General features: G+C 44.5%; 1 protein-coding gene across 7 annotated transcripts in view; it reads right to left on the bottom strand.

The window, feature by feature from the left end:
• Shisa9 (shisa family member 9) overlaps positions 1–27,751 on the bottom strand; it is a 292,606-nt gene that overhangs the window by 259,129 nt on the left and 5,726 nt on the right. For 5 of the 7 annotated variants that reach the window (NM_001430313.1, XM_087569196.1, NM_001430314.1 and 2 more), the window contains one exon: positions 21,234–21,361. In NM_001430313.1, coding sequence (NP_001417242.1) covers positions 21,234–21,361 — 128 coding nt within the window. Of the gene's footprint in view, positions 1–21,233; positions 21,362–22,953; positions 23,068–24,312; positions 24,370–27,751 lie in introns of those variants that run through there. The other 2 variants (NM_001430316.1, NM_001430317.1) reach the window with 2 other exon arrangements.

Consider the following 27,751-nt stretch of genomic DNA (forward strand, 5'->3'; position numbering starts at 1 on the left):
TGTCTCAAAACAATAAGAGAAATGAGCAGGGTCAGCATTAGACAGAGATGATGTGTCTGAGCATGCACTTCCCAGAGGGTTTCTCTACCGCTGAACACTACTGCTGAACACTGATCCCCCAAACTAGCCCCTACTATCAGCCATTCTCCCCAGCTTCTGAATGGTCTACTCTTGTCTACCACAAAAAGAACTCAAGAACCTGGGAACTTCCCTCCAACCCTGAGAAGTGTTACCCAGATACACCTGCAAGCACTGGGGGCTGTCCTCCAAAGTGCCCCTGCTCTTCCCCTCCTGTCTCTGTGACTAATTCAAGCTGTTGGGATCTCAAGTTCCCACCAGGCTGTCACAGTGCTGAGGATCTCAGATGGCTCCAGCCCAAGTAACAGATTGTTCCAAGCTACTTGTCCTTACAAACAAACAAAAAAGAATTTGCACAGTGCCCTTACACTTGTCTTGGTGAGGTGCTTCTTTGATAAAATCCATCCCAACAACCTGCCTCATTTAAGTGCCCCAGACAAGGGTAGGATGCAGACACAATGTTATACCAATGGCACTGAGGAAGATGAGGTTTGGTTTTGTTTGTCCTTTTGGTGTGTTTGTCTTGGCTACCCTGCCAAGGGTTTGATATGCATCATTCTCTCTCATTTGCACAGAGATCTAAGCCATTGGGTAGCAATACCATTTCCTATGGGAAGAGGGAAGGACTCTATGACTTCCCCCAGGTCACTCCATTAGCAAAGGGTCAACCCCAAAGACTCCAGTCCCTGAGCCCCTTGTATTGACCTCTTTCTCAAAACCTTGACATGAGTAAACAGAAGCATCGCACGCAGAAGCTCCTGTCTAGGTTCAGTTTATCCAACCAAGCCTTCCTTTTCTTCTCAGCAGAGATATTCACAAATCAAACCATTACAATGCGACATTGGCTTTGTCCTGGAGACAGAGTTCAGGGGAAGAGCACTTGTCTAGCATGCAGAAATCATTGAGTTCAATCCTCAGAGTCACAAAATATGATGTGAAGAATGGTTAACTCTTAAAGGGTTAAAATTATCTACTACTTTCCCTACAGTAAGAATTAGTTAGCCAGACAGGACATGAAATGCAACGTTTCTCAAATTATTGTCCATGGCCACTTGCGTCAAAGTCAAATGGGAGCAGGGTAAGCCTGCTGAATATATGTCTTCATGGTGTGGGCTCCAGTCCCAGCCTGGACTCCAGGGCTCTGCTAAGGCAGCTTCTATTAAGAAACACTTACAAAATCCCCTGTCTCTATGTTAGGCAGGCGCTAGGTATCTATCATCGCTGGAGCGTTCCACTGACTATCATAATGACAGGGACATGCAGACAGATGCTAGAGACAAGTTCACAGACTGAAAAAAACACAAAGTAGATACATTTAGGATTTCAAATCCACAAACAACCTTAGACCAGTGACAACTTCCTTTTGTACGTAAATAAGAGCTATAAAAAACAGGCATCACTGGTCAACCGGAATGTATAGATCTCATCAATCAGATTGCAAATACTGGAGAGTGGCATGGACTGTATCTACACTGAAGTTGTAAAGAATTCTTTTTGTCATTATTCCCTCACTAAGACTATGAAACAGTTACTTAAAAATTGTGTCAATGAGTATTATAAATAACCTACAGAGGATTTCAAACGCATATGAAGATATGCATAAGATGTATGCAGACACACTGTCATTTGGGGTATAAGAAACTTAAGCATATGCAGCTTTCAGATTCTAAGACAATAGCCCCCCATGAAGACTAGCACACAGTGTGACCAGTGTGACCAGTACAGACATAGTACACATTCCATTAACAACAAACAGGGAGGAAAGGAGAGGAGCAACAAAGGGTCTTCAGAAGAAAACACCCAAGGCCCCTCTCTTTCCTTTTGCATTCTTCTCTCCAAAGATGGCAAGAGAATACGTTATCCTGTACAGCATTCACTCAGTGTGCAGAGAGCATGGTACATGTGAGACATGACAGGGGGTGGGGCACTTAGAAGTGTTTAGAACCCTCAGAGTCTTCATTCCAGTTAGATGGGAAAGCAAACATTCCTGTGGAAGTTCAAAGGCACAAAATCCAAGGCGATTCAGTAAAGAAAACCAAAAGGCAGGAAAGGAACTTAGCAATGTAAGCAAGGGTAAAGAGATCTGAGATGAATGGGACACAGGAGGAGTAATGTAAACTGGGTATAAAGATGGGTTGAGAACAAGCTCAACTGGGCCATGTCTAAGGTCTCTGGATGGGAAGGGGACTGCAGAGTGGAAAGCAGGGCATGCCAGAGCTGCATTCTGGGGGACATCTACAGCCCTGCTGTGGCCTCAGGCTCTCTGGGGTCCTGGGCTTCTAAGGATGAGAAACTGACTTGGCAAAATATACAGAGTGGAATAAGAAGAGCTGTCACCTTCCCTTTCCTGCCTGGGGCCCCACCTCCTAACCTGTGTGTCCCTCTCATCCTGAGAGCCAACGGCTCATGAGCTCATACTCTCCATATTGAGCAAGGCATCAGCTCATCTACAAGCCAGCATGGCCTACTTGATGAGGTCCTCATGCGTCCCCAAGGATGTCTGTAGTTGCATTTGGATGCTGTAGCCCTCCCCTTTATAGTCCTACCTAGTACCAGTCATCCAGAATTGTCTATTCAGGCTTCAGGAAAGGGAATAAAAGCCAAACCTACTGGCCGAAGAACCCCATCATCTACCACTACAGACTAAAGTTCTGGGCTCTGCTTCCATACACATATACTGAAGACCTGGTACATAACATGACTGTATTTAGGGATTGTGAGCAGAGGATGATAGCTAAGTGACAGAGAGAGACTGAAAAGAAGAGAAAAAAAACCCTCTTTCTCTCTGTTGCCTTCTAGAAGCCTCACCAGAAACTCACCTGCCAATACCTTGTTTTGACCTTCCAGTCTCCGGAACCATTAGGCAAAAATATTCTGATGTTTAAGCCACCTAGACTGTAGGACATTGTTGCAGAAGTCCAAGGACAGTGAGGTGTCCACTCTAGAGGTGAAGCAGGGTGTGGAAGTGTTTATAAATATTAACAAATTCGTAGAATATATCTGAGAGACTAGACCATCAGCTTGACCCTGTGGATGCCTCTGGAGAAGAGAGGTAGGGGATGCAGAATGGAGGACATACGACACTTGCTCTAGATTCTTGACTATTTCCCTGCATGTACACATGGGTGTGTTCAGATAGAGTACTACATTCATTTTTAAAGACAGACTCCAAAGGTGTAGACAGACCCCTGACTAAAGGAGCCTGCCTGGAGGCCAAGGAGAGCCACCCTGGGAAATCCCAAGCTCAACACACCATCTGAAACTCAACTTATAAAATCCCACCAAATATGAACCCAGGTCAAAGACAAAGGATTCTTCACAGAGGATTTGCTAACTAGATGAGGGTACCTGGGAACATTATCTGTGCTCTCAAGAGACAGCGGCAGAAACAGAATAAATATGTAAGCCGTTCTGATCCCTAGTGAGGTCCTAAGTCTGAAAATGGGCAAAACCATATGGTGCCACCCATGACTACCAAGAAAGGGCTTACATCTTAGGCGGAGAGCTGAGGCCAGAAGGGGCAGCTCCAGTCATGTGCCGCTTAACTTCCTCAGGATGGCTGTTTCTTTGGTTGAGTACCAGATGATATAACTAGCTTGTATTTAGGGGCCAAGTTATATGAAAAATGCTAGAATCTTTAAATGCTAGAATCTTTACACTGTGGAGCAGCTCGTGGGAAGTGAATGTGTCTGAGGCAGAAGCAGACGCATGTCTCCCGTCTCACTTCCAGCATATGCTCATTGTGTAGAAGGGGGACGGGAACACTTGAATTATTTATGTTACAAGCTCGTACTCTTGCCCTCCCCCCAGCACCACCAACTCCCTTCTCCTCATCCCTGAACTGAGATCACAGAGTTGAATTCACACAACTGAAAGACACTTATAGCTCACTGTACTCCACAGTAAGGTAAGAGAATGTGGCACCAGCCCAGCCTGGCTCCTCCTCCAACCATGGAAACCTAGAAGATTATTGTAATCAGATCACAACTGCTCAAGCATCCCTGGTTTCCTAGCAACCCTCAAAAGGCTCTGGTGAAGGGTTGGAACAAAGGCTTCATGGGTAAGGTAGTGGCAGCTGTGCTTAAGATTGCTGGAGCACTTCTTCAGTTTATCATAAAGGTCTCTCCTAACCATCACCCCAGCAACTCACAAGACACCTGTTAGAAAACAGTTATCAGGCTCAGGGCAAGAGCTCCCAGTCTCACTTCTGAATTCTTCCGGAGGTCTTTGAAGCTTTTCATACGTCCTTCTATATGGATTCTTACATCCTGTGACTGTTCCCTCTGGCCAAGCAAGCATGTTCTCTCCATTTTTCTACAAACACGCTTCTCCATGTGCTCATGTGACTTTTCACACTCCTTTAGTGGTACATTGTATGACCAGTAACACTTGGGAATGCATGATACTTCCATGATTACTTGGATATCAATCTTCATGATCATGCAAACCAATTTTTAATGGAGATATGCTCTAGTTTCATGTCTGTGCCTAATAAAACCGCAGGGAAAACGCCCCCACTGTAAAAAAGCACGCCAAGGGTTGAGGCCAAAGGGCCATGCAGACAGCATTGTCACATTGGTGAAATTTAATGGTATGGAAATGACTAGATAGATGTCAAAGTCTAATAACACCAGACAATAGGATATTTAAAGGAAAATGGGCTTTGCTGGCGTCCCCTTTGAAGTACCCGGGAACCTATACTCTACTTATAATCATTGAAGTGGTTTCTTTCTGTAGATCTCTTTCCGTCTGTGGAATTCAACCCATAGCATTGATGAAAACAACAAATAAAACATCTACCTCCCTCCAGGCCCAGGGTTGAATATGTGACTCAGTGTGGACCCTTAAACTTAAATGGGCACAAAGAGAGAAAAATGACTAGATTGATTCATGTTGTCAAGGAATCTCTGAAAAAATATAGTTAGACAACCTGATGCTGAGCATGGTCACGTACAGAAATAATTTTCCATCACTGTGACAAGAAGTAGCTTAAGGGAGGCTTATCTTGACTTATTGTTTGAAGGGATACAGTCCATGGTGGCAGCAGGAGAAGGAGCTGCTCATATTGTGATCACAGTCAGGAAGCAATGAGTAAACAGGAAGTTCACTCACTTAAACAGAAGCTTCATCTCCTAAAGGTTCTACGATCTCCCCCACCCCCCCAACACCTCCAGTTCAGGGCCAAGTGTTCAAACACACAAACCTATAGGGGCCATTTTATATTCAAATCACAAAACAGTGCATGTCTGCATCATGTACTGTTGGCACTCCAGACGCTGAAACAGGAAGACAGTGAGTTCAGAGTCAGTCTATGCTAAGTAATAAGACCATCTTGAAAGTAGGGAAGGGGAAGACGGATGAGAGGAAGGAGTAGTGCCTGTTTGCCTGCCTTCCCAAGCTGGGACACTCAGATAATTCTTAGTTCTATGAACAACCCACATTCTTCCAAAAGGTGGGGGTTTCCCCTTATATTTGATAGAACTGATTTCTGTTGCTTGTAACTCAACACTGTGACACGGACTAGCGATGCTGAGTTTAGAAGGTGGTGGTTACTGGGCAACAGAGGGAAGGAAATTACTAATGACATTGGCTTTGGCTTCCTTTGGCAGCTGTTTTAAAAAGTTTGGCTGGAAATACTGGAATGGATATAACTCCTTGTCAATGAAATCAGGCTGGAAACAGGATAATAAGTTTATCGCCATAAGAAGTGATTAAGTAGGGCCAGGTAAGCATATTTGAAAGTTCTCTCAGAATATTATTTCTCCCTAGATATCAATAATTGCTACACCAGATGTTTTATACACACACACACACACACACACACACACACACACACACACACACACACACAGGCTTGGAAGAGTGAAATAAATAAACTTACAAATGGCTTTGCTACAGCTTTTTAGTCTCTCATCTTCTCATCTATTGGCCCAAAGAACTCTGAACTTAAAGAATTTTTCAAAGGACTAATATTTAATGTCACAGCCACTGGATGGCCAGATCAAGCACTGAGGCACACTAAAGTCTTGGTAGATATCTACCAATGTGAAAGACTTAGCAGTGACTCAAAGGTTCACATATAGGGGCTAGGAGATGCTGGGGAAAGAAGCCAGCTGCACAAGCCTGATGACCTGGGTTCCATCTACAGAGCCCACACAAAAAGCCTCTGTGGTGTTGTGCCTCTGTAATGCTGGCAGACACCACTCCCAACGTGAGAGAAGTGGCAGAGACTACAAAATGCCCAGGAGCACACACCCCAGGCTTTGTGTAGCAGAGCAGCAGAAAAAAGTGAGACCCTGCCTCAAATTGATTTCTGAAAGTTGTCCTCTGACTTCCACATACATGCTATGGCATGTGCGTGCATGACTATGTACACACACACACACACACACACACACACACACACAAACACACACACATCTCTCTTTTTAAATGTTCCACCTACAGCCTATGGCTGGTACTTTACTCTGTTCTCAGTTTTGAATGACATTTCTTCACATTTATTGATATAACCTTTCCTGTCCCTCACCATACTTCAGCCCTACTGGTCTCCTTTATTTTCACAAGTATGTGAACTGTGCTTATGCCTTACGGGCCTCTGACTATGAGTACATCTCCACCCAGCCCTCTCATGACTCCCATTCCTCCTTACTCACTACTCTTTCTGGCCCTGTCACTTCCTCATGGCAACCTTGCTGCTTCTCACCATCTTACCTCAGCTATTTATCCCATATTTATCTTAAAAAGCATTCCTTGTTTATTTTTATCTATTACCTATTTGGACAGTTTTCTTCCTTCCCCTGAAATAAAGGTTCTAAAGGCCAAAGAGTTTAGCACAGTGCCTCTTGGATAACATGATAAAAAGATCTGAATAAATTTGTAGTCCAGGAGTTATTCTCTATATTAAGAAGACTGAGGCAAGACAGCTCAATGGGTAAAGGCATTTGCTGCACAAGCCTGGTGGCCTTTGTTCAATTCCCGGAACTCATGTGTCCTAGTTAGCTTTGTCATCTTGACACAGACTAGAGTCATCTGAGAAGAAAGCCTCAAGTAAAGAACTGCTTAAGTCAGATTGTCATCTGAGCATGTCTGTAGGGGACTGTCTTGATTATTAACTGCTGCAAGAGGGCCCAGCCCACTGTGGGCAGCAGCATTGCCTAGGTAGGAGGTAAGTCCTCAGCTGTATAAGAAAGTTAGCCAAGCCTGATCCTGTGAGTAATCCAGCAAGCAACATTCTTCTGTGGTTTTTTGGCTCAGTTCCTGCTTAAATTTCTTTCCTGATTTCCCTCTAATGGACTGCAGCCTTGAAGTGTTAACGAGATAAATGCTTTCCTCTCCTAAACTGCATTGGTCATGGCATTTGTCACAGCTACATAGTCAAACTAGAACACTGTATGAGGAGTGGAAGGACTCCAGGAAGCCAACCTATACCTTCGATGTGCGTGTGGCATGTGCACCCCTCCCACATACAGCGCACACACAGCAATAAGCTTACAATAAGGACACTAAACAATAGCCACCCCCATTTTCTACAGCAGCTTTGCAAAAATACAAATAGATCACATTTTCCTTTGTTACACCTACTGTGACTTGAAAATAAATCAAAGATATGCTGTGAAAATGCAGTTCTAGATTAGCGTTCCAGCAAGGAAACTAAAAGAACTTCAGTTGACTTTGGTGTTTATGTATAGTCCAGGCACTCGGACTTGACAAAGAGGGCAGAGCTCTGAGAATCTCGAATCAGAAGTTGTCACATTCTTTCAACTATTCCATTGGAGGTTCACTTATTCATTAAGCAAAGATATGTTAATTTCCTACTATATATGCAAACACCATATGCTGTACACTTCACACTTGAGACCTTCTCCATCTATCAATTTGGTTTATATTCCCCTGTGCTATATCATATGTATCTCACTTGATTTACAAGATCACTTTTCCTTTGAGGGTCTTCTATCCTATTCACAGCAGAGATAGGAGTTTCATAAGTACCAATCTATCTTGCTCTCCCTGCAGGCATGACTAAGCAATCAGGGCACCTCCCACCCTCTCAGCTCTCACTGCAGGCATGACTAAGCAATCACAGCACTGCCACCTTCTCAGGTCTCCATGCAGGCATGACTAAGCAATCACAGCACTCCTACCCTCTCCGTTTTATTACATTCTTGAAACCCACTTTCAGCATTCCATTGCAGGCAGCTGTGACCTCTTATCAGTGGCAGTACTCAAAATAGAATTCCATTTTACTTAGGATGTAAGAAAGATTCCAGGCTTGGGGGTCAGACCATATCTGAGTCCTGCCCTCTCTAGGCATCAAATATAGAGCCTATGCCTGCTTATATATAAAACACAAAGATCCTTCAGACATCATCTTTAGAATACGGATAAACCCACCTGTTTTGCATAGTGTTGAAGAGAGTACAGGAGGTACCACATCAAACGCCTGGTGTACCGTGACTGTTTAGTATGCATTATCAATGTTGGTCACTTCCCACCTCAGTACACCTTACACCAGGGCTCACATACAGCTGCTGCTTGATAAAAGAAGCTGCTGCAACAGGGCACACAGAGGTCAAAGGTCAAAACCCAGGGAAGGCCCCTACTTGAGGGAGAGATGTCTTCCTCAGTGGTGCAGACACTGGAGAGTTGCCCACGTTCCTGTAAACAACCCCTGACCCACGCTTTTATGGGTGACCCTGATTAAGCTAATATGTTTGCCAAAAACAAGCAAACAAACAAAAAAACCATGGAAATTAAAGGACACTAGCAGGAAGAGAGGGGCAAGCCAGCAGAAGTACGAGAAGGAAGAGGATAAGGGGTGAATATATATGATCACAGTAGGACAGATATGCATGGAAATGCCATTATGGGAAAAATACGTGTGATTGGTCTATGTTAATTACAACTCTCCCTCTCTCTCTGCAGCGGTGGTCCTCAACCTGTGGTTCATGACCCTTTAGGGACCACGGTCAGATACCCTGCATATCAATATTTACATTACAATTTGCAACAGTAGCAAAGTTACAGTTACAGAGTACCAACTAAAGTAATGTTATGGTTGGGGGTCAGCACAACAGGAGGAACTGTGTTAAAGTGTGGCAGCATGAGGAGAGTTGAGAACCCTGGATCCACAGCAATGTCATGAGGGTAATGGACTGAACCTCTGAAACTGTAAGCCAGCCCCAATTAAATGTTTTCTTTTATAAGAGAACAGTAACCTTAAGTCTAACTAAGACACTTGGCTGTCCTGGAGCTCACTCTGTAGACCAGGCTGGCCTCAAACTCAGAGGTACACCAGCCTCTGCCTCCCAAGTGCTGGTATTAAGGGTATGTGCTACCACACGGAGTAAACTATAACAAGTGTGAAATGACATGTCTGTGGCATAAGGTCTCTTTGTAACACACAAGTCAATATTGTGAGACTAGGTGGGAGATGACTAAGGTTACTTTGCCTTTGCAGAGCCAAAGATTTTTACTATTCATATCAACACAACATAGTCATTCATGGATATTAAACACACCCAGTCCCCTCTTTAGTCTGCTCTGACACTAATAGGATTGAGGCTGGCATGGGTGGAACACCATGGGGCAGGGAAACTGGAGTAAACGAAATCGAGGGAGATACTATTGGAAAAAATCAACTGGGATTGAATCAGTAGGTTGAACTTGGGAACGCTGCCTTTGCCTGACATTTCCTAATTGCCAGCAATGTCAGAATACAGCCTCACGAGCTTTTCAAGGTACACAACAACTTTTCTTGGCACATAACTTAACACTTGCTAAACTGAGATACAATGCTAAGACTTAATCTGCAGGACCTCAAACTGCGGTAGATTTACAAAGAAAACCACTAGTGTGCTTGACGAAATCTGCCTAGTGTTTAATCTGACAACATTCATTGCCCAACGTTTTTTTTTTTTTTTTTTTTTACAAAGCACCTACTATGCACCAGGCACTGAGGACAGAATAGGGAATGAGTCAGACAAAGCACCCTGGTGTCTAACATCTTGGTAGGAAAGACAGAAAAGGAACAGGAAAGAGACATGAGTTTAGATGGTGACCTGAACTGTGGGAAATTACATGGGGATCCCCAGAGCAGGACCCTGCAAGGCAGCTCTCCACAGAGGCTTTGCACACAGCAGGTGTTTGGAGGGACAACAGCTTCTGTTGTGTACCATGTTGCTGTGACAATGCATTTGGCTGGAAGCAACTGAAGGAGATGTCTTTAGGCTGCAAGGTTTGAAGGCTGCTGTCTGTCACGAAGGGGAAACCAGAGCCCCAGGCAGCACCATGGGGCAGCAGTGGTCAGCTGACCCACATCCTGATGGAAGACAAAGCTTGAAACAGACAGGAAGTGGAGCTGCAACTAAAACCTCAGTGCTCACCTCCTGTAGCTAGGCTGCCCTCTGAAATGTTCCACGGCCTTCCACAATGCAGCCACCAGGGAACTGCCCAGCAACATGTATTCGTGAACATCCCTTGTACCATAAATGCTCAATGCTTGTTTTTAAAAAGGAATATTGATTGGCCCAACAAATTTGATGGCCATATTACTTTAAGAAGATCCATACATTTTCCTGTACTTTGATTAATAAGTGTTTTATGAATGTTTTTATTAAATATATCCAGATAGATGATAATAGGCAGATAGGTAGATAGATAGATAGATAGATAGATAGATAGATAGATAGATAGATAGGCAGGCAGGCAGGCAGGCAGGCAGGCAGGCAGATAATATGTAGAAACACAATAGCAATTTCTATATACCTAGCCCCAAGTCATAATGGCCAGGATTTAGTAAATACAGATTTGATGAGCCAATAGGCAAATTGCAAACCTAAACTCTCATTTTCAATTAATTGAAGGAGATAAATGGATAGATAACACACAGATGACAGACGAAGGGGAAAGACGGTAAATCCTGGGAACGTAAGTTTTTCATGACACTCTAATTTCATTTGGTTTGGGCTCTGGGATTTGTTTTGTTTTCTTTTTGTTTGATGGGGCGGTGGGTGTTGAGATGAAGTTTTGTTTTGTAGCCCAGGCTGGCACTGAACCTACAGTCCTCATATAGAATCCTAGGACTGAAGGCATGTGTCAGCTTAGGCTTGGCTTTCATTGTGAGAGCCAACTCTTACCTAAATGTTTGATATTTAAATGCCTGTGATAAAGATAACATTTAGTAATTGCATTTTAATTTCCTTTATTGGTAAGATCATAAGCCTACCATATTGCATGGACCCTGGATCTCCTCCTAGGCAAATCCCCTGGCCTCTCTGAAGTCAGACACACACCGAAGGCAAGATAATGCCAAGCAAACTTAGCCCCAGCTCCAAGATTCCCTAAGGGAGACTTTTCTGGCTGGTTGACTTGAATTGGGTAACTACAGACCAGAGAGATTCAGCACTGTGGACAGATCTGAGGCTGGGCAGGGCAGTATTCTGCAGGTCCAGGGACCTAGATTTAAGTGTATAAAATCCAGGCATTGCTATCAGTCTCAATGTAAACTCGACTCCAGGCTGAATACCTGAATTAATGACTTCAAATCTCCATTTAATGAAATATTCAGATTGTGATTGCACTCAGTTTCATTAACTGTAATTCTCAGGCTAATGTAATGAGATTTTCTTTCAACTTGTAATTAACTTTATTGAGAATGCTTACTGGGATTTTTTTTTAAGGCAGGTTTCCTCGAACCTTACTGCAAATTATTTTAATGTATGTATCATGGTATTAAGTATATTACTTATTTTTTGTTAGCTGTTAATTTCCAAAGAAGCAAAAGATCTGTATTAATCTCTTCTAGGGGGAGACAGAAGGTTTGCTGAGTGAAGGAAGCCCTCTAACCAGGAAATAATCCTGGTTGCTGATTCTGAAATCCAGGCTTCCTCTGTCAGACTTGGCATTCTTATTATTTTTCTACCAAAACCATTATGATCCTAATCAAAAAAGCTCCTTTTTTATGCAATTTGCAATATAAAAATAAAAATTCTTCAGATTTTCAAAAACTGTTTTCTGTAGCTCAAAGTCCTCCCTTCAGTCAAAGGCGAACACTGTCGAAGTGTTCTGCTTTTCCTCCTCTGTTTTCTTGGAAAGTCACTGGGGAGTATGTTTCTGGCAGAACAAATATTATCAATTTCTCAGGAAAAGATGTCCTTGCTCATCTCTGCCCCCATGTTCTGGGGAGACCTCCTGCTTGTTTGCAAGGTACTCTTCCCGGCCACCACCATTGCTTTCCTCGTCTCCTGCTCCTTACTGTATTGTAAGAGCCAAGAGGATATACCCGAGAAAGGCTCCCCACACGCATGTCTCCCATTGTTGCCTAGAGAGAAGTTTTAAATGCCAGCTGAAAGTTGATTCAAAGGAAATATTAATTACTGGCAAGTAATGTCAGAAATGTCTGGTACTCCAGAACAAGACTGGTGACTTTATTTAAGTGGGTTTATTTTCAAAAATGAGGCTAACCTAATGCTGCAATTCTTAACATCAATCAATAAGGTAAAGAAAAAGAAAAGAAACACAGCCCTGATATAATACGCAGCAAGGGCTCCTGGGAAAAGCACAAGAAAGGATGTGACCAGAGTGTAAGATTTGTAACTCAGTACATGAGTGTAGTGGCCAGAGCCCAAGCTCCTTGCCTGGTGTCTCTGGCCATGGGCAGGTCAGTCAAAGCCTCTGAGCCAGTTTCCTCATTGATCTGTCATTGCTGCAAACACATTTTTATTATTTCATGGTGCTCTTGAGGGGAGGTAAAATGAACACACGTTGTAGGTGACACACAAATGGATCTGCTTCACTTGTGACTCCTAGCACATCAAACACATAGCAAGTGTACCCCTCCCGCATCCAAACATGAAGGCAGAAATATTTTCCCAAAGCAATAATGTCACTGCTGTGCAAGAAGCATGACTTGGCATCTCTGAAACTCAACCGCAGGGTTGAGCCTTTGGGCTTTCTTTACAGAGAGTCCTACAGGCAGTTGGAAAAGCAGCGCAAGGCTTATGTGACCATATTAGAAGAAAGATTTGGAAAGAACTTACAGAAGGTAATTTTTTTCCTTTTAGGGCTCCATCTTTTTTTTTAATTTTTTATTAGATATATTTATTTACTTACATTTCAAATGTTATTCTGTTACTATTGCTGTGATGAAATACCATGACCAGAGCAACTCGGAGAGGAAAGGGTTTATTCAGTTTATGCTTCCACATCACCGTTCATCACCAAAGTCAGGACAAGAACTCAAGCAGGGCAGGAACCTGGAGGCAGGGGCTGAATCAGAGGCAGAGGCCATGGAAGGGTGCTGCTTATTGGCTTGTTCCACATGGCTGGCTCAGCCTGACTTCTTCTAGACCCTTTGACCAACTGCCCAGGGATGGCACCACCCACAATGGACTGTGCCCTCCCCCATCAATTACTAATTTAAAAAATGCCCCACAGGCTGGCCCACTGCCTGATCTAATGGAAGCATTTTCTCAGTTAGGGCTCCCTCCTTCAATGACCCTAGCATGTCAAGCTGACATTAAGCTAGTCAATACAGGCTCTGTTTCTTTGTTGACAGCACATGCCCTGTACATGAACACACACACACACACACACACACACACACACACACACACACACGTTGTCAACCAACACAGAGAATGAAAACATTGCTAACAACATCTGTCCAGTGAATGCATCCCCGTCCACACAGACACTCTCTAGTAAACAGACAAGTAGTCGTGTTTCTATAACCAGGCATGCGTGGTGCTACACTCCTTGCGTATGCCCATTCTCTGTACTCCTTTTGTAGTATAGAAAAGAGGTTCAGAATTCTAGTACCCGTTCCAAGCATGCACAGCTGCTAAGGGATGGATCAAAGCTCAGGTCCCAGCTGTCCACCTCTGAGATCCAGACCCTCCGTGGCTCCCTACACTCCCACACACTCACTTAGACATGTTTGATAAGAGATCTCCCTGTGTGGCAGGCCTCTCAGTGGCACTGTTTACCCCAGACAGTAGATCTCTCAAGCTCAAGCTGCTTGGAGTCACTACAGGCCTCTGAGTGATTTTCCTAATGCAGCACAGATCCCTTCCGTTAGCTGCTTAACAGTCGATGACACCCCAGGGCCTCCAGAGTGGGATGGGACAAGCCGTGCACCTTTCCAAGGCAGCGAAGACTTTAGATTTCAGGAACAACTTAGTATGTGTGACATCGTAAAAGTTAGACCCTCCCCTCAGATAGAATGAGCCAAGCTCTATCAGAGCTGGCTATCTATGAAAGCCCCTTACTGTCCACCCAACTGGGTGGTTATTGAGCTTGTGCTAGACTCCCATACATGCACTCATCCAGCAAGTGTCTATGAACATAGTACACTGTCTAAGCACTAGGGATACAGGGACAAACAGAGCAAGAGCATCCGTGCTCACCCTCCACCTCCCATGACTTACAGACTCTGCCCCACCACAATACCCAAAAGGACCCAAGAATACCATCTACCTTGCCCAGCTAATTGATTTAGAATCAGACAACCGATCCAGAGGAAACCCAGAAGCCAGAGACCAACATTTGTGTGTGTGGTCCCATCCCCCTAACACCCATCAAGAATGAGGTATTTCCCTGAGCTGTTGTTGGGTTTCACAATGTCCCCCTTGGCCTCATGTTTGGACATTCTATTTAGGGAGCTTATGGAACCTTAGGAAGTCAGGCCCATGTGGGAGAAGACTTTGAAGGTTGCACCTGTCCCTGATTCCTGCCTCACTCTTTGCTTCCTGGTCCATGAAGTGAACAACACCTGGCATATACACTCCCATGGCTGTGTGCTTCTGCCACCACAGACTGAGCCTCTCTACATGTGTTTCCTACAGCAATGGGGCTGAAACTCTCTGAGGCCATGAAGAATTGTTTTTTGCTTTTCTGAAGTCATTTCTGTCAGGTATGTTGATCACATGTGTGCAGAAGTTACTAATGCAACCCCGCCTCTGACATATGAATCTCACGAGGAGGCAGTCCACAGGGTCTAATGAACCTGCCTTACAGAATGTGACCTCCCCAGGTTCGAATCCTGGGTACTCTGTTATTCCCTGTGATGCCACAGACAGATGCTTTACCATTAACTCCTAATTTACACACTTCCGGATGCACACAGACACAGTGAGAAATGGATAAACTCAGTGTACCTGGCCACCCAGACACAATGCCTCTCACAGTTTTCAACTTTCCCGGTGTATTTTAAGGCAAATCTCATTCAGGCAAAATGTTAGATGAAATTCCTTAACTTCCATCCATCTCAGTTTTCCTAAGTCATAAACTGAGAATAATGACGCTCCACTATAGATCTCTTCCTTCACCAGACAGATATTCATGGAGACACTGCCATGGGCAGCCTCTGTTCCCAGTGTCAGGGAGATGGCTGTGACCACACTCAGGACTTTCCTCCTGACATCTGTGCTTTTGTGCTTTGCTGGAAGACAGATGGATGAACCAAGATGACTTTAGACAGAACAACTTGCCATAAAGAAAATCCTGGTGACACAGGAGCAGCATGTGACTTGAGGCCAGAGATGAGCAAGGAGGTCTGGCTAAGGACACAGTGAGTCCTGCCAAGGGAGAAGCCCCGGGGACAGTGTGCTGGGAACAAAGCACCACAGAGGTAAGGAGCCTGGGGCAGAAATGGGTGTGGCTATCTGAGGGCTGTTTTGAGTTCTAACTGAGTTAATGCATTCACAGCACTTAATGCAGTACCCAGCAAGTGCTCAATAAATGTCAGGGTTCTAAAGGAGACCTCCCTACAAGATGCCAAGTTGGATGCATAGCCTAAAACAGCCCTTTCCTGTGGCATCAAAGGGGCTTTCGTTCCTTTAGTATATCCTTCAAAACGCTCATTCCCAGAGGGACACCCACTTGTTCTGCAAACACCTGCAACACAAGAGAGATCAAACAGTGTTAATCGCACCCTCAGGGCCTCACTGGCTGGGTTTCTGTGGGACTCAGTGGTGTAGATCAGTAATGCTGGCTACTATGGAGGTGGCTCAGCCAGTTCTCAAGCTTGGAGTCCTACTGGCTTCTCCAACTCCAGCTCTCAGTTCCTTAAACACACCCTTCAAAATGTCCATTTCCAAAGGCACACCCACATACATCTCAGAATGAAAGATAAAGGGATCTCAAGATGACTTTCCATGATAGAGAGTGAGCTCACCATGTGTGAGGGAGGACATAGGTTCAACCCTCAGCTCTAGGGAAAAAAAAATCAGTTCTACTGATCCATAATTATGGAAATGTTGCATCATTAAAGTTTTTAAGGCCCAGTTTCCTGTCCTAACAATGACAAAAACCTATAGGTTTTGAGAGAACTCAGCGTGTTTGGGAATTTACACTGCCACCTGTCCAAGTCTCTCATAACATTACACTACTCTACATACACTTTACTCTCGAACACTGATATCTATATTGATTCCTGGCTAGGAAATCCCTCTGCCACCTACATATTACAAAGTTTCTGAAAACATCTATGTCAAAATTTCCAAAAGTCAAGGTTGGGCATCCTATCCCTGCCTTGGTGAATATGGGCAATTGAGAGAGGGCCTGAGCATGAACTGCTCTCAGTTTTGTGTCCACTTCTTAGTTTGTGAGAGACACGTTTAAGGATCGATTTGGGAAGGAGGCTTGATGGGGCCAGAACACAAGGGGCTTTTCTTATATATTCCATGTCTTAAAATGGAATGAAGTCAATATTTGTCCTCAGTATTGAGTGAAATCTCACTTACATAGATGATGATGATGATGATGATGATGATGATGATGATGATAATAAAATAAGTACTAGTAGTAGTATATTAGTACTGGTAGTAATAAGGCTGGGAAGATGACCCAGTGGGTAAAGTGCTCTCTGCACAGGCACAGATGTTCAAGTTCAGATCCCCAGCACACCTGTAAAAACTGAGCATGTGGGTAGGAAGAGGAGCATCATGGGAAACCACTGGCCAACCAACCTAACCAAAAGGGAAAGGGCCAGGTTCAATGAGACTGTCTCAAAAATAAGAAAGAGGAAAAAAAGAAAGAAAGATGGAAAGATGGACAGAGGTGGGAGGAGGGAGGGAGGGAATGAGGGAGCGAAGGAGGGAGGGAGAGAGGGAATAAAGAACAAAGGAATGAAGAAAGATGCAAACACCTAATGCTGACTTTTGGCCTCTGTATACAGATACATGGGTGAGCATGGCCTCATATGCTCATGTAGTTCATGTAACAGATTATAAAAAGATAATTGGATGGATGGATGGATGGATGGATGGATGGATGGATGGATACACATATACATATGTGTAATGATCAACAGACAATAGACAGACAGACCAACAGACAGACATACAGACAGACAGACGAGTAAGTACATGCACCAAATGCCAAAGCTGTGCTTCACATGTGCGTAAAACATAAGACACTGCCACACAGCTCTATACACAAAGCACATTCCAGGAAGCAACTGGTTTCACTCCAGCACTGACTGGATAGCTGCTTTCATATGGACATTGCGAGCACTGGAAGGTACCCTGTACCTGAGTTAATGTTGCTCTCTATCTGCATTCCATCATGCTACAATATCATACGACTAAAATCCAGCCACTGATGGATGCTGCACTAAAGATTAGGTGCCAGCCAGGGTGGACCATGAGACCCAAAGGGAACATTTGCAAAGGAATGGTAAAATTGAAGCAGTGTCTACACAGTAGGTATGAGGAATTTGCCTGTGTAATTCATCTGAGGAAACTAACCTAAGTGGCATAAGATGCTAACAGAAGCGAGTGGGTGAGGAGTGTGCAGAACCCCATGAACAAATCTTTGCAAGTCCTCTGTAATCTAAGGCATCTAAAGCATTTTTATTTCCAAACTACCACTGTTAACACAGTGAAATTGAGACACATCCAGGTCGGTTCCACCTGCAGCCCCTCACCCACACCTCCCATCCTGAGAAAAGACTGAACTTCTAAGGGGGTGTCCCTGGGAATGCAGGAGGTTGCAGTAGGAGAGGCAGAGTGCTTTCTGGGGACATGGAGCACAACATGCCCTCAAATGCAACTGTTCTGTCACTCAGAAGCTTTAGAGTTTGCAGAAACTCAACATTGCCTCAAAATCTGCATCCTATCCACCAACAACTTCAAAACCTCGCTGATTGTCTACACAGCATGTCAGCTCCTGAAACATTTGATCCAAGCAGAAAGGGTGCGCTAGCATGAGTGTATTAAAGATGCTAAGAGCTCCTCATAATGGCACAAGACAATAATCCCAGCACACAGGAGGCTGAGGCAAGAGGATTGCAAGTTCAAGGTGAGCCTGAGACACAAAATGAGATTCTACTTCACAGAAGGGTGGGAAGGAAGCCAGGAGAAAGAGGAGGAAAAGTAGAAAGAGGAGCGAGAGGAGGAAGAGAGAATTAAAGAATAAAAAGAATAATTCTCTCCAATACATGTTGTTGAAGGGGTCATTGAGCAGAGATAAAAAAGGGCATGTGACTGTTAATCCAACAACTTGAATATTAAGTGAAGAATAAACTAAAAGCACAACAATCCATCCTCTTGATGTATCACAAATACATGTATCTGTAGGTCACTGTAGTTCCCATAATGCCCTGGGAGTAGTTTTATATTCAGGTAGGTTTGTTCTAATTCTATGAAGGGCTGGGCTAATTTTTCACTGATCAGATCAGATCCCTCACCTGTGTTTCTCCATCAGCCAAATAGGTTCAGGTGACCACTAATCTTGTTAAGCTCCTGGTAAGTTAATATCAATCATGTAGTAATAGCCTTTCAGTGAACTACCAACCTCATTCCATTTTTTTAAACATACACATTTTAGTTGACTGTAACATATAAAAAGTTTCTATGAATCAATAAGAAGATAAATCATTCATTACAAAGAAGCTCATTCTTACTGTTAACCACTATTCACATATTGATTTTGCACACAACTTATCTTTCTAATGTAAATTCAACTTACAAGGCTACATGCCCCCTATTGTTCATAGTCAGATGTTCTCAAGAATGCTTGATGGGAAAGGACGGGGTCAACCTGAAAGCAATGTCAGTGGAGATTCTTGTAAGGATTCAGTGCTGGAGATAGCACTCATGGATTCTCCCTGGGGTTTACCAGAACATCCTCCTATAGTGTTTGTTCTCCTTGGCATCAAAGACTATAAAGCAAGGCCTTGTGAGGCCTATGACTCCAGCTACAGGAAGATCTGAGTTCAAGGTAAGCCTGGGCTACTAAAGGGCTCAAGGGTGGCCTGGGTATTAGTAAGTGAGACCCTGTTTTCAAAATAAAAATAAAAATGAAAAAATCTAGGGATGTGAGCCAGTAATATAATGCCATCTTACTCAAGTATGGGCCTAAATCCTACCCACCTTTAGTATCAAAAAAACCAATCACCAAGGCACAAATATAGCCCTACAGAAGAATCATATACATACAGCAAAGTAGCCTGTGGCAGAGATGAGTGAGTTATGCAGTCCTTGATCGTTCGGTCCTTGGTCTTCAGCACAACTGTGAATGAAGGACCCTCCCTGTGAATGAAGGACCCTCCCTGTGCAGTGGTGAGTGCTGAGCAAGCCTAGTTCTCAATGAACAACTTCAGAGTGAGTGCTTCAAATCACCTCAGAGCCTGAGGCGTCCCTTCAAAGCCTGTGAGCCAACACCCTCCACAGCCAGAAACTCCATACTTTGGTGACCCCCATCTGCTTGGAATTCATTCATAAGACTTGGAAACAGCAGCAGATATAACCAGGCACAGCCATGGTTGCCACCCTGGTTGCAGGCTCTGTGGGATTTGAACATAAAGGTTCCAAAAGCTCGTGCGTTTTGCCTCACAGTGCATTGATCTCAAAGACTATCTTTACAATCCAGTTTGCAGATAAATAACATGTAATTGTTTCATTTACTAAAGTTTCCTGTTGGTAGCTTATTTTCCTATCTGTGTCAATACCGAATATTGTCATTGCCAACCACTATAAGAATTTCCAAAACCAGGGAAAATTATCACCATGCAAAATCAGAGAATCCATGTCATCTGTGTCAAAGCCCCATACCCTACACAGAGCTCTTCCTTACCCATTTTATAAAAATTTAAAAATTTGCAGCCTAACAGTCTGCAACTATGTCTCGGCAAATGAACGAGCCTTGCAGCTTGTGGGGGAGTTTCAGCAAAGGATGCCCACCCTGAGAGAGTGCATGACACCAGTGCTTCTGCTGTTTTCGGGAACCTCCAACTATGGTTTGATGCACCCTTCCAACAGCCCGCCTCAGCTGCTTTCAAGCAGGATTCTTCACATTGCTTCGACCTGGGAATATGATTGCTAGGAAGAACCACCATAGCAATGTGTGCAATGTGTGCCTATCAAACCCAAGCAGCCTCATTGTTCCTCGACTCCTAACTAGAGCATCAGCTCCACTGTGTGTTGTCTACTCAGACTTTGGAAGGGAAGGAAACCTGAGGAAATAAACCATAATCCCCTGGGATGCTCCGTCCCAGGAAAAGCATCTACTGAGACACAATAGTAAAAGAAGCCTGTTCCCTTTCCCTGGCAGAGCAAGAGAACCAAATGTAGAAGCATGCATATTCATCCCCCACTACACACACACACACACACACACACACACACACACACACACACACACAGTGGGGGTTGTTATAGGTCTTTTTTGGGAAGCTCATTTTATGTTCTAAAAGATAAAATTGTATGTTCATTGAAAGGAGTGTGAAACCTAAAAATAGCAACTAGTTAACCTCAGAAGACAAATAAAACAATTGGTTAATCAATGACCCAGCCGAGATGAACCAATAGCAAACACTCCCCAATCAACATGAACCAATGAGATAGATTATTAACTAACAGATCAACAATAAATCAAACCAATGAAATAATGCATTGGTTAAGTAAGTACCCAACATGAGAACCAAGTTTATAGATCAACAATGATGAATCAATGAAGTCATCTAGTAATTAATAAAATAACCAACCAAGTGTCTCACTCTTTCGCAGGCAACACATCCATGTCAACTCTTACAGGACCAAATGCAGCATCACATACAACAGAGAAAGCTAACTTGTCCTTGAGTCGTCCCAGGAAATCCTGCCAAGTGCCACTGCCATATTACCATGAGACTGGAAGTGGCCTGTACTTACGGAGATTATTTATGGGGGTTCTTGTGTCCATGTTCTCATAATGCTGCACGTGGACGACAATGTTAAGGTCTCTCTCCATGTGGTCAGTGTTGCAGTGGCCCTGTGGCCTCATGACATCCGCAAGGGCTCTGAAAAAACAAAGGAAAGAACTCGGCTCACTCACAATACAGCAGTGTGAACCATACGCCCGTCACTGCCCATACTGGACAAACAGGAAAGCCATTCCTTCCAGAGAACTGCCCTTCCAGTTAGGGATAGCGCAGAGGAAAACACAGAGGCACTAAAGTGGCTGTGAGCAGAGGTTGCATAGTCATGCTACACGCTGCATACTGCTTACTGGCAAGGTCATCTACCCGACAGTGCTGCTGAGGGGTCAGATGATGAGTTCATGCAGTGTGGCTCCACCCCAGAGACCGAGTCCTCTGTTCCTAACACACATGCCAACACTTCTTGCCTAGCAATGGCCGCATATTAGTAACATTTACTCAGTCCTTACCATAAGCTAACCATTAGGCTAACAGCAATGTTATCCCTTACCTAAGCAAAAGAATATAGACTTTCTTGTGGGCTCACAAGGAGTTATTACTTCTCTGCAGAAAAACAAACAAAGGCTCAGAGAGGGGAGTTGACTTGCTCAAGGCCACCCAGCCAGTGTGCAGCACAAAGACTTCAATGTTTTCTTTTTCTTTATCTCTTTTAAAAAGAGGATGGGAACACAGTTCAAGTGCTGTCAATGACCTAACCTCATAATGAGATGTAAGCTGTGCTTGCACTTAGAACAGAGCAGACAGATGTCACATCCCAAGGTCAGATTCCCAACACACCTCCCTCCTTATTTACCCTCCAGGATATGTACATTTAGAACGGTGCAAATACCCTTAAACATATGTAGTACAGAGTGCTGTTTACATGTGAGTCTCTCCACATGTTTGGTCTTTCTGGAACCTCCTTCTGTTTGCCCCTTTGTTCATGCACATGAAGCTCGATGGAGTGCTGACAGTTGATTTCATGTCTCACAAGCACTGCCAAGTTCTCCAGCCTCCTCAGCCCCATGTGTACTTACCTGCAGGAATTGCTCTCTCCATCTGCAAGCCTAGCAAGATGGACCAGCCACTGTGGGTGACAACTACAAGAATGGAGATGTTCTGTAAAACCAGTAGACTCATCTCTGTAATGACGAGCAATCCCAGGAACCAACAGGTCAATGGAACTCTTCATTCTGATCTCCTCTTGCCACCTGCAAGCCCTACCTCCATGTTTTAGGGGATACACCCTGACATTCTTAGCCAAGTGGCTCTCAGTATCCTCATCAAAAGAGACAAAGAAAGGGAGGTTCTGCGTTGGCAGGGTCCACCCAGACCACCAAGAGCTCAGCAGAGTGTCTCTGCTGAAGTATCTACGGCAGCCCACAGCACGCCGAGTTTCATCTAGATTCATCTGAACCCAGAGGGTTAGACCCTAGAGCTGGGCATGTGTGAGGTGTTTCTGAAAGCTTTCCCTATACACCAAGGGCATGCTCTAGTTAAATCTTGAGTCTGTGCTAGAGCAACAGGGGCCATGCATGAGGACCATGGCTGTGGTGGTAGATTACAGTAAGAACTGCAACCTGGGAGAAGTCTGAAGGGAGAGAGACCCAGGGCAGTGAAGCTGGAGGCCTACAGGTGCCAGAGGACAAGATGGAATCCACTAGAGACAGGAAAATAACAACAGCCCGCACACGTTTGTTCATTCAGCAGATGTTTATTGTCTACAGTATGCCATGCATGACATGAGGCCCTGGGGGCACAGCACTGCACAAGCTGAGAGAGGTCGTGGCCTTCCTGGAGCTTACATTCTATGGGAGAGAATAAAAATAGATATGTTAAATAAAAATAAGCAAGAGCTGAAATAAACAACAAGGAATGGTGCAGCCAACAGAGCCAGGTACCATAACAACAGCCCAAAAATAGAAACGGTCCGAACGTCCATCAGCCAAAAAGCAGAATGCAGTATACAAGATGGAATATTACTCAGCAGTGAAGAGGAAGACTAGAGCCCAGACACCAGTCCAAATGTGAGTAAAACTTGAAAACCTTATGGCCAGTGAAAGAAAGCAGACACAAAAAGGCCTGGGTTGTGTGGTTTCATTTACAGCAAGTGTCTAGAGTAGACAAATCCATAAAGATCACAATCATGGTTGCCAGAAGCTATGTGGGAAAGAGAGAGTGGGAATAGACCCCTAGAAGACAGGGAAGGACTGGGGGACAGGGGAGGGGCAGCTGGTGCTTCATTAGACCTAGTAACTAAGAAGTGAGTCAGAGAGGTAGGGAGAGATACCAAGACAACATCTTACGAAGAGGTGAGACTCTTATGAGCAGCATTAGGCTGGTCACGAGATGCTGCAGCTTGGAGCTGAACTGTCCCTCAAAGATCCATGTCAAAGGCTCATTTCCCACCATGATGCCATGGATGGTAGTGGGGACTTTAAGAGGAGAGGATAACTGGAGGTCTTCAGTCATGGGAAGCAGTGGACATGGACCCTGACCACTTCCTGTTCTCACTGTTTGCCTTCCTGGCCATGAAGAGAACATCTGTGCTCTACCACGTGCTCCTGCCAAGACACGCCACCTTACACGGAGGCCAACAGATCGTGAGCTGAAACCTCCTAGACTATAGGCCAAACGAACCTTTCCTCTGCACAAGTCGGCCTGCTCAGATGGTTGCTGGAGTAACAGAAAGCTAGCTCACACAGGTGGGGGGACAGAAAGAGCATGTCAGGCAGACCATATAGGAAAGCACAAAGGCCCCAAGGCAGGAAAGACATCAGATATTTAAGGAACAGGCAAGCAAGCTGATAACGATGGAGCAGGCCAAACAGAGAGGAACAAGGCAAGGCAAGCTGCAATCCATTTTACAGAGCAAGGAGTTGCCCACATGAGATGAGTTCTGCTCCTGGCTGAAGGAGTGACTGGAGTTACTCCTGAATGTCTGAAATCAAAGCCCATGCCCTTTCCTGCCTCTGTGCAACAGGCAAGGTCTGAAACTCAGGAAGGCTTCAGGGAAGGGAGCTCTGAGACAGGACCTTGTAAACCTAACTTGCCTTTTCCACTTCTAAACAGGTTCTTCATCCTGGACTTCAAAGGATCGCTGAATTCTTCTGGAATTGAATGGAAAATTTGTTTTTGCTTTTTTTTATCTTGAGCAAAGAAGCCATAACTTTCATCAGACTCCCCACGGGTCCACTCCCAAAGCACCAAAATAGTGGAGCTCTCCCCATCAGACTTAAGCCTGGCTTTAATGGCCTTTATTCAATAAAATGAGAGATCAGTTCAGTTCTGTGTTGATGCCACTGCCTGCACTGGATCCACACAGCAGACAGCAGGAGTCAGGGACCAAGGATCAAGGGAGGCCCCAGAGACACTGTCACCAGGGCCCTTACTTCAATCATACATGTCCCAAAGGGAAGGCACACATTAAATTACAAACTTTATGTCAGCTGCTCATCACAAAGCAGCCATGTGGATAAAGGAAGAGCTCTCCTCTATAAACCCACAGGCTGAAGGCAGATCTGCAAACGCAGGCAGCAACATGGCAGGCCGGGTGTGGTAGGACACACCTGTACTCCAGCCATGGCAACTTTGAGGCTACTGTGGCTTACATGACCAGTTCAAGGCCAGCCTAGTGAGTCCACAATGAGAACAGAGCAGGGAGATGGTAGGAGAGAGCGGGAGGGTAGACGTCAAAGCAAGGTTTATTTTCTCCCATTCTCCACAGGACGGAGCTTGTGCTTTATAGCACACCTTATGTTTGTTCAGAGGTCCTGGCACCTACTAGTTGCTGAATGAGGACATTTTGTGGTGCGTGCTATACTCAGGGGGAAGGACATCCCACTCATCAGAAGCAAAACAAGGGTTTTGAGGGTTTAACAAATGGTCCTGGTGTCTGTTTGGGTCTGAACAAAGCAAAAGATTTATCCTTCCCCAACTAAGGGAATTCTCCTGCCAGGTGGCTGGGAAACCTGAACATCTCTAGTTCTGTGGAATCTCCTCTGTCAACATCCAGGCTTGATCTGAGACATGAACTTGGCAAATTTTGGACGTGATAATTCCATGTAATAAAGCTTTTGATGTATGACTGAAGCACCAAGCTTCCTTTGAACCCCTCAGAGGAGCAGCTACACGTTGATTCCTTTGCCTCCCCACCCCCACACATACTCTTGCCCCTTTTTAGAACGATTGTGTTGACATATTATCTTTGAGGTTGAAAAATGATTGAGTATTGACAATTTCACAAGCTTCAACACAGTAACAATTTTCTTGTCCATTTCGTTATGTGTTACCTATCCCTCCAGTATGTGAGGGAAAGAATTAGACCAGTATCTGTCACTACCGTCTCAGAGTTATAGCTCAGTGTTGGCCATAAAGTAGATATTCAATATGTATTGAACATGTAAGATAGCCATTAGATGGATGGATGGATGGATGGATGGATGGATGGATGGATGGATGGATGGAGTAGGTTATGCCATGTAAAACAGAACAACAGAAATAGAACTATCTTTATTAGGCACTCAACACACAGCTGTGGGATGTTTGTCCCTGCGTTCCTTACTGAGAATGATAAAGGGAAGAGCACTGAACCAATCAACTGATAACTTGGTCATAACTAATAACCAATCAACTAACCTTCAGACAGTGCTACAAAGGGAAGCAGATAACACCGAGTACTAAACCCAGGCCTATGGAGGGGTGTGTGGAGGAGTGGGGCAGGGGCTAAGCATGAAAGGTCAGAGGAGGCTTCCTGGAGAAGGCAACACTGTAACGGAAACCTGAAGGGTGAGGACCAGTCATTTCAGATCTAAAGGAAGAGGACTCAGCCTAACTGACAGGTGGACAAAATAGAAACCTTATATCACTTTTCTTTCTGATACAGAAGCAAATATAAGATGTCAGTATTTCCAAAGGGACAGCCAAGTTCCAGGACCTGTCCTGAAGGTTTCCAAAGGTCTAACCTGGGAGATTTGCTGTTCTTCACTTGTTTGGTTTTGGTTTTATGTTTTGTTTTGAGACAGTGTCTTGTGTATTAGAGGCTGCTCTAAGATTCTCTATGTGGCTGAGGATCTATTAATCCTCCCACCACCCCACCCCGACCCCTAGAGCTAAAAGGGTAAGTGTGCACTATCTTACTTGTTTCTAGGCAGTAATGGGACTCAAACTCAGGGCTTCATGCTAGGCAAGTACTCTGGCAACCAGACCACATTGCAAGCTCATATCCTGAGTTTTAAATATGTTAGTGGGCTTCCTGGGCATCATCTCTTGCACAAAGAACTTCATTCATTGTTCAGAACACAAGGATAATAGTCATAGTCAAAATTTCCATAGTGGTAATTTACACCAGTACAAACAAATACCAAAGCTCAGCAAACTCTTCAATCAAAATGTGTGCATTTGATGGCATAAGTTATGCTCCCATAAAGGTGATTTTGGTTCCCAAAGAGAAGCAAATGTGTTTTGCAAGAAAAATAGATACTTCGATGTGGTACTGTACATGGGCTTCTCCAGCTTGGGAAGCCACGGAATAACCACAGGACTGCGGAAAGATGGCCCGATGAAAGGGGTTCTGGAGGACCACAGCAAAGGCCCATGGAAGGGGGACCTTGCCACTTGATGTCATATCTTTGCAAGGCTTTTCTAATGCATTTTTGAAAACTACACAGGACACTGCTATGCCTTTTGCCCACACGGATTTATTTTTTTTGTGCCTTGGAATTTTTTATTCTGTTTGAAGATGGGGGAAAACAACATGTGTTTCCTGCCAACTTCAAGTGGAGAGCTTCAGATATACACGTCTGCCCTCAAGGTTGTTTCCCAAGTCTTTCTACTGAGAGGTCTAACACTGCCAGGACAGGTACATAAGACATTCTTAGACTTGACCTCACATGGACTCCCAGAAGGCCCTGCTGTTTTCGGGGCATTAAGCACTTCTTTAGAATCTGAGAAGACTGGAGGTCCTGTGGGTCCATACTCCAGTGCAGTGCAGCCAAGAGCCTGCTCCCTGCTCCAGACCATCTGGGTTTGAAGCCAGAATTCTCCGGCTCACCAGGTGCTCGCTCACCCTCTTGGAAAGCGGTCTGCGCCTCCGTAATCGGCAGACTGTCATAGAAGCTACCTTGTGGGGGATGGGTGTGAAATTAAATGAGAATTTATACACAAGCTTGTGGCAAAATTGCAAAGCTAACACAGGTTCTTCGACATCCCCAGACAGCACTTTTCAGTACATTCAATCTAGTCACACGCAAGCCATCCTTCCTGTTCAGAGCCTGCAAGCTTCTCCCGATCAGATGGAAACGCAAACCCAGAGTGGATAGGAGAGTTGGCCACTGCTACAGAGTACAGAGTAAGGACCAGGCACTGAGGTCCAAGCTACAATGTCACCCCCTTCAGTAGACCAGAGGAAGAACTCCAGAAAAAGGATGCTGGGTAGTGACTGGCTAGGCTCTATGCTAATCGCTTTCCAAGCCTGCTCCTCACTGTACACTC

This window comes from Rattus norvegicus, chromosome 10, assembly GCF_021556685.1.
Source record: "Rattus norvegicus strain SHRSP/BbbUtx chromosome 10, alternate assembly SHRSP_T2T, whole genome shotgun sequence".
Classification (NCBI taxonomy): domain Eukaryota; kingdom Metazoa; phylum Chordata; class Mammalia; order Rodentia; family Muridae; genus Rattus; species Rattus norvegicus.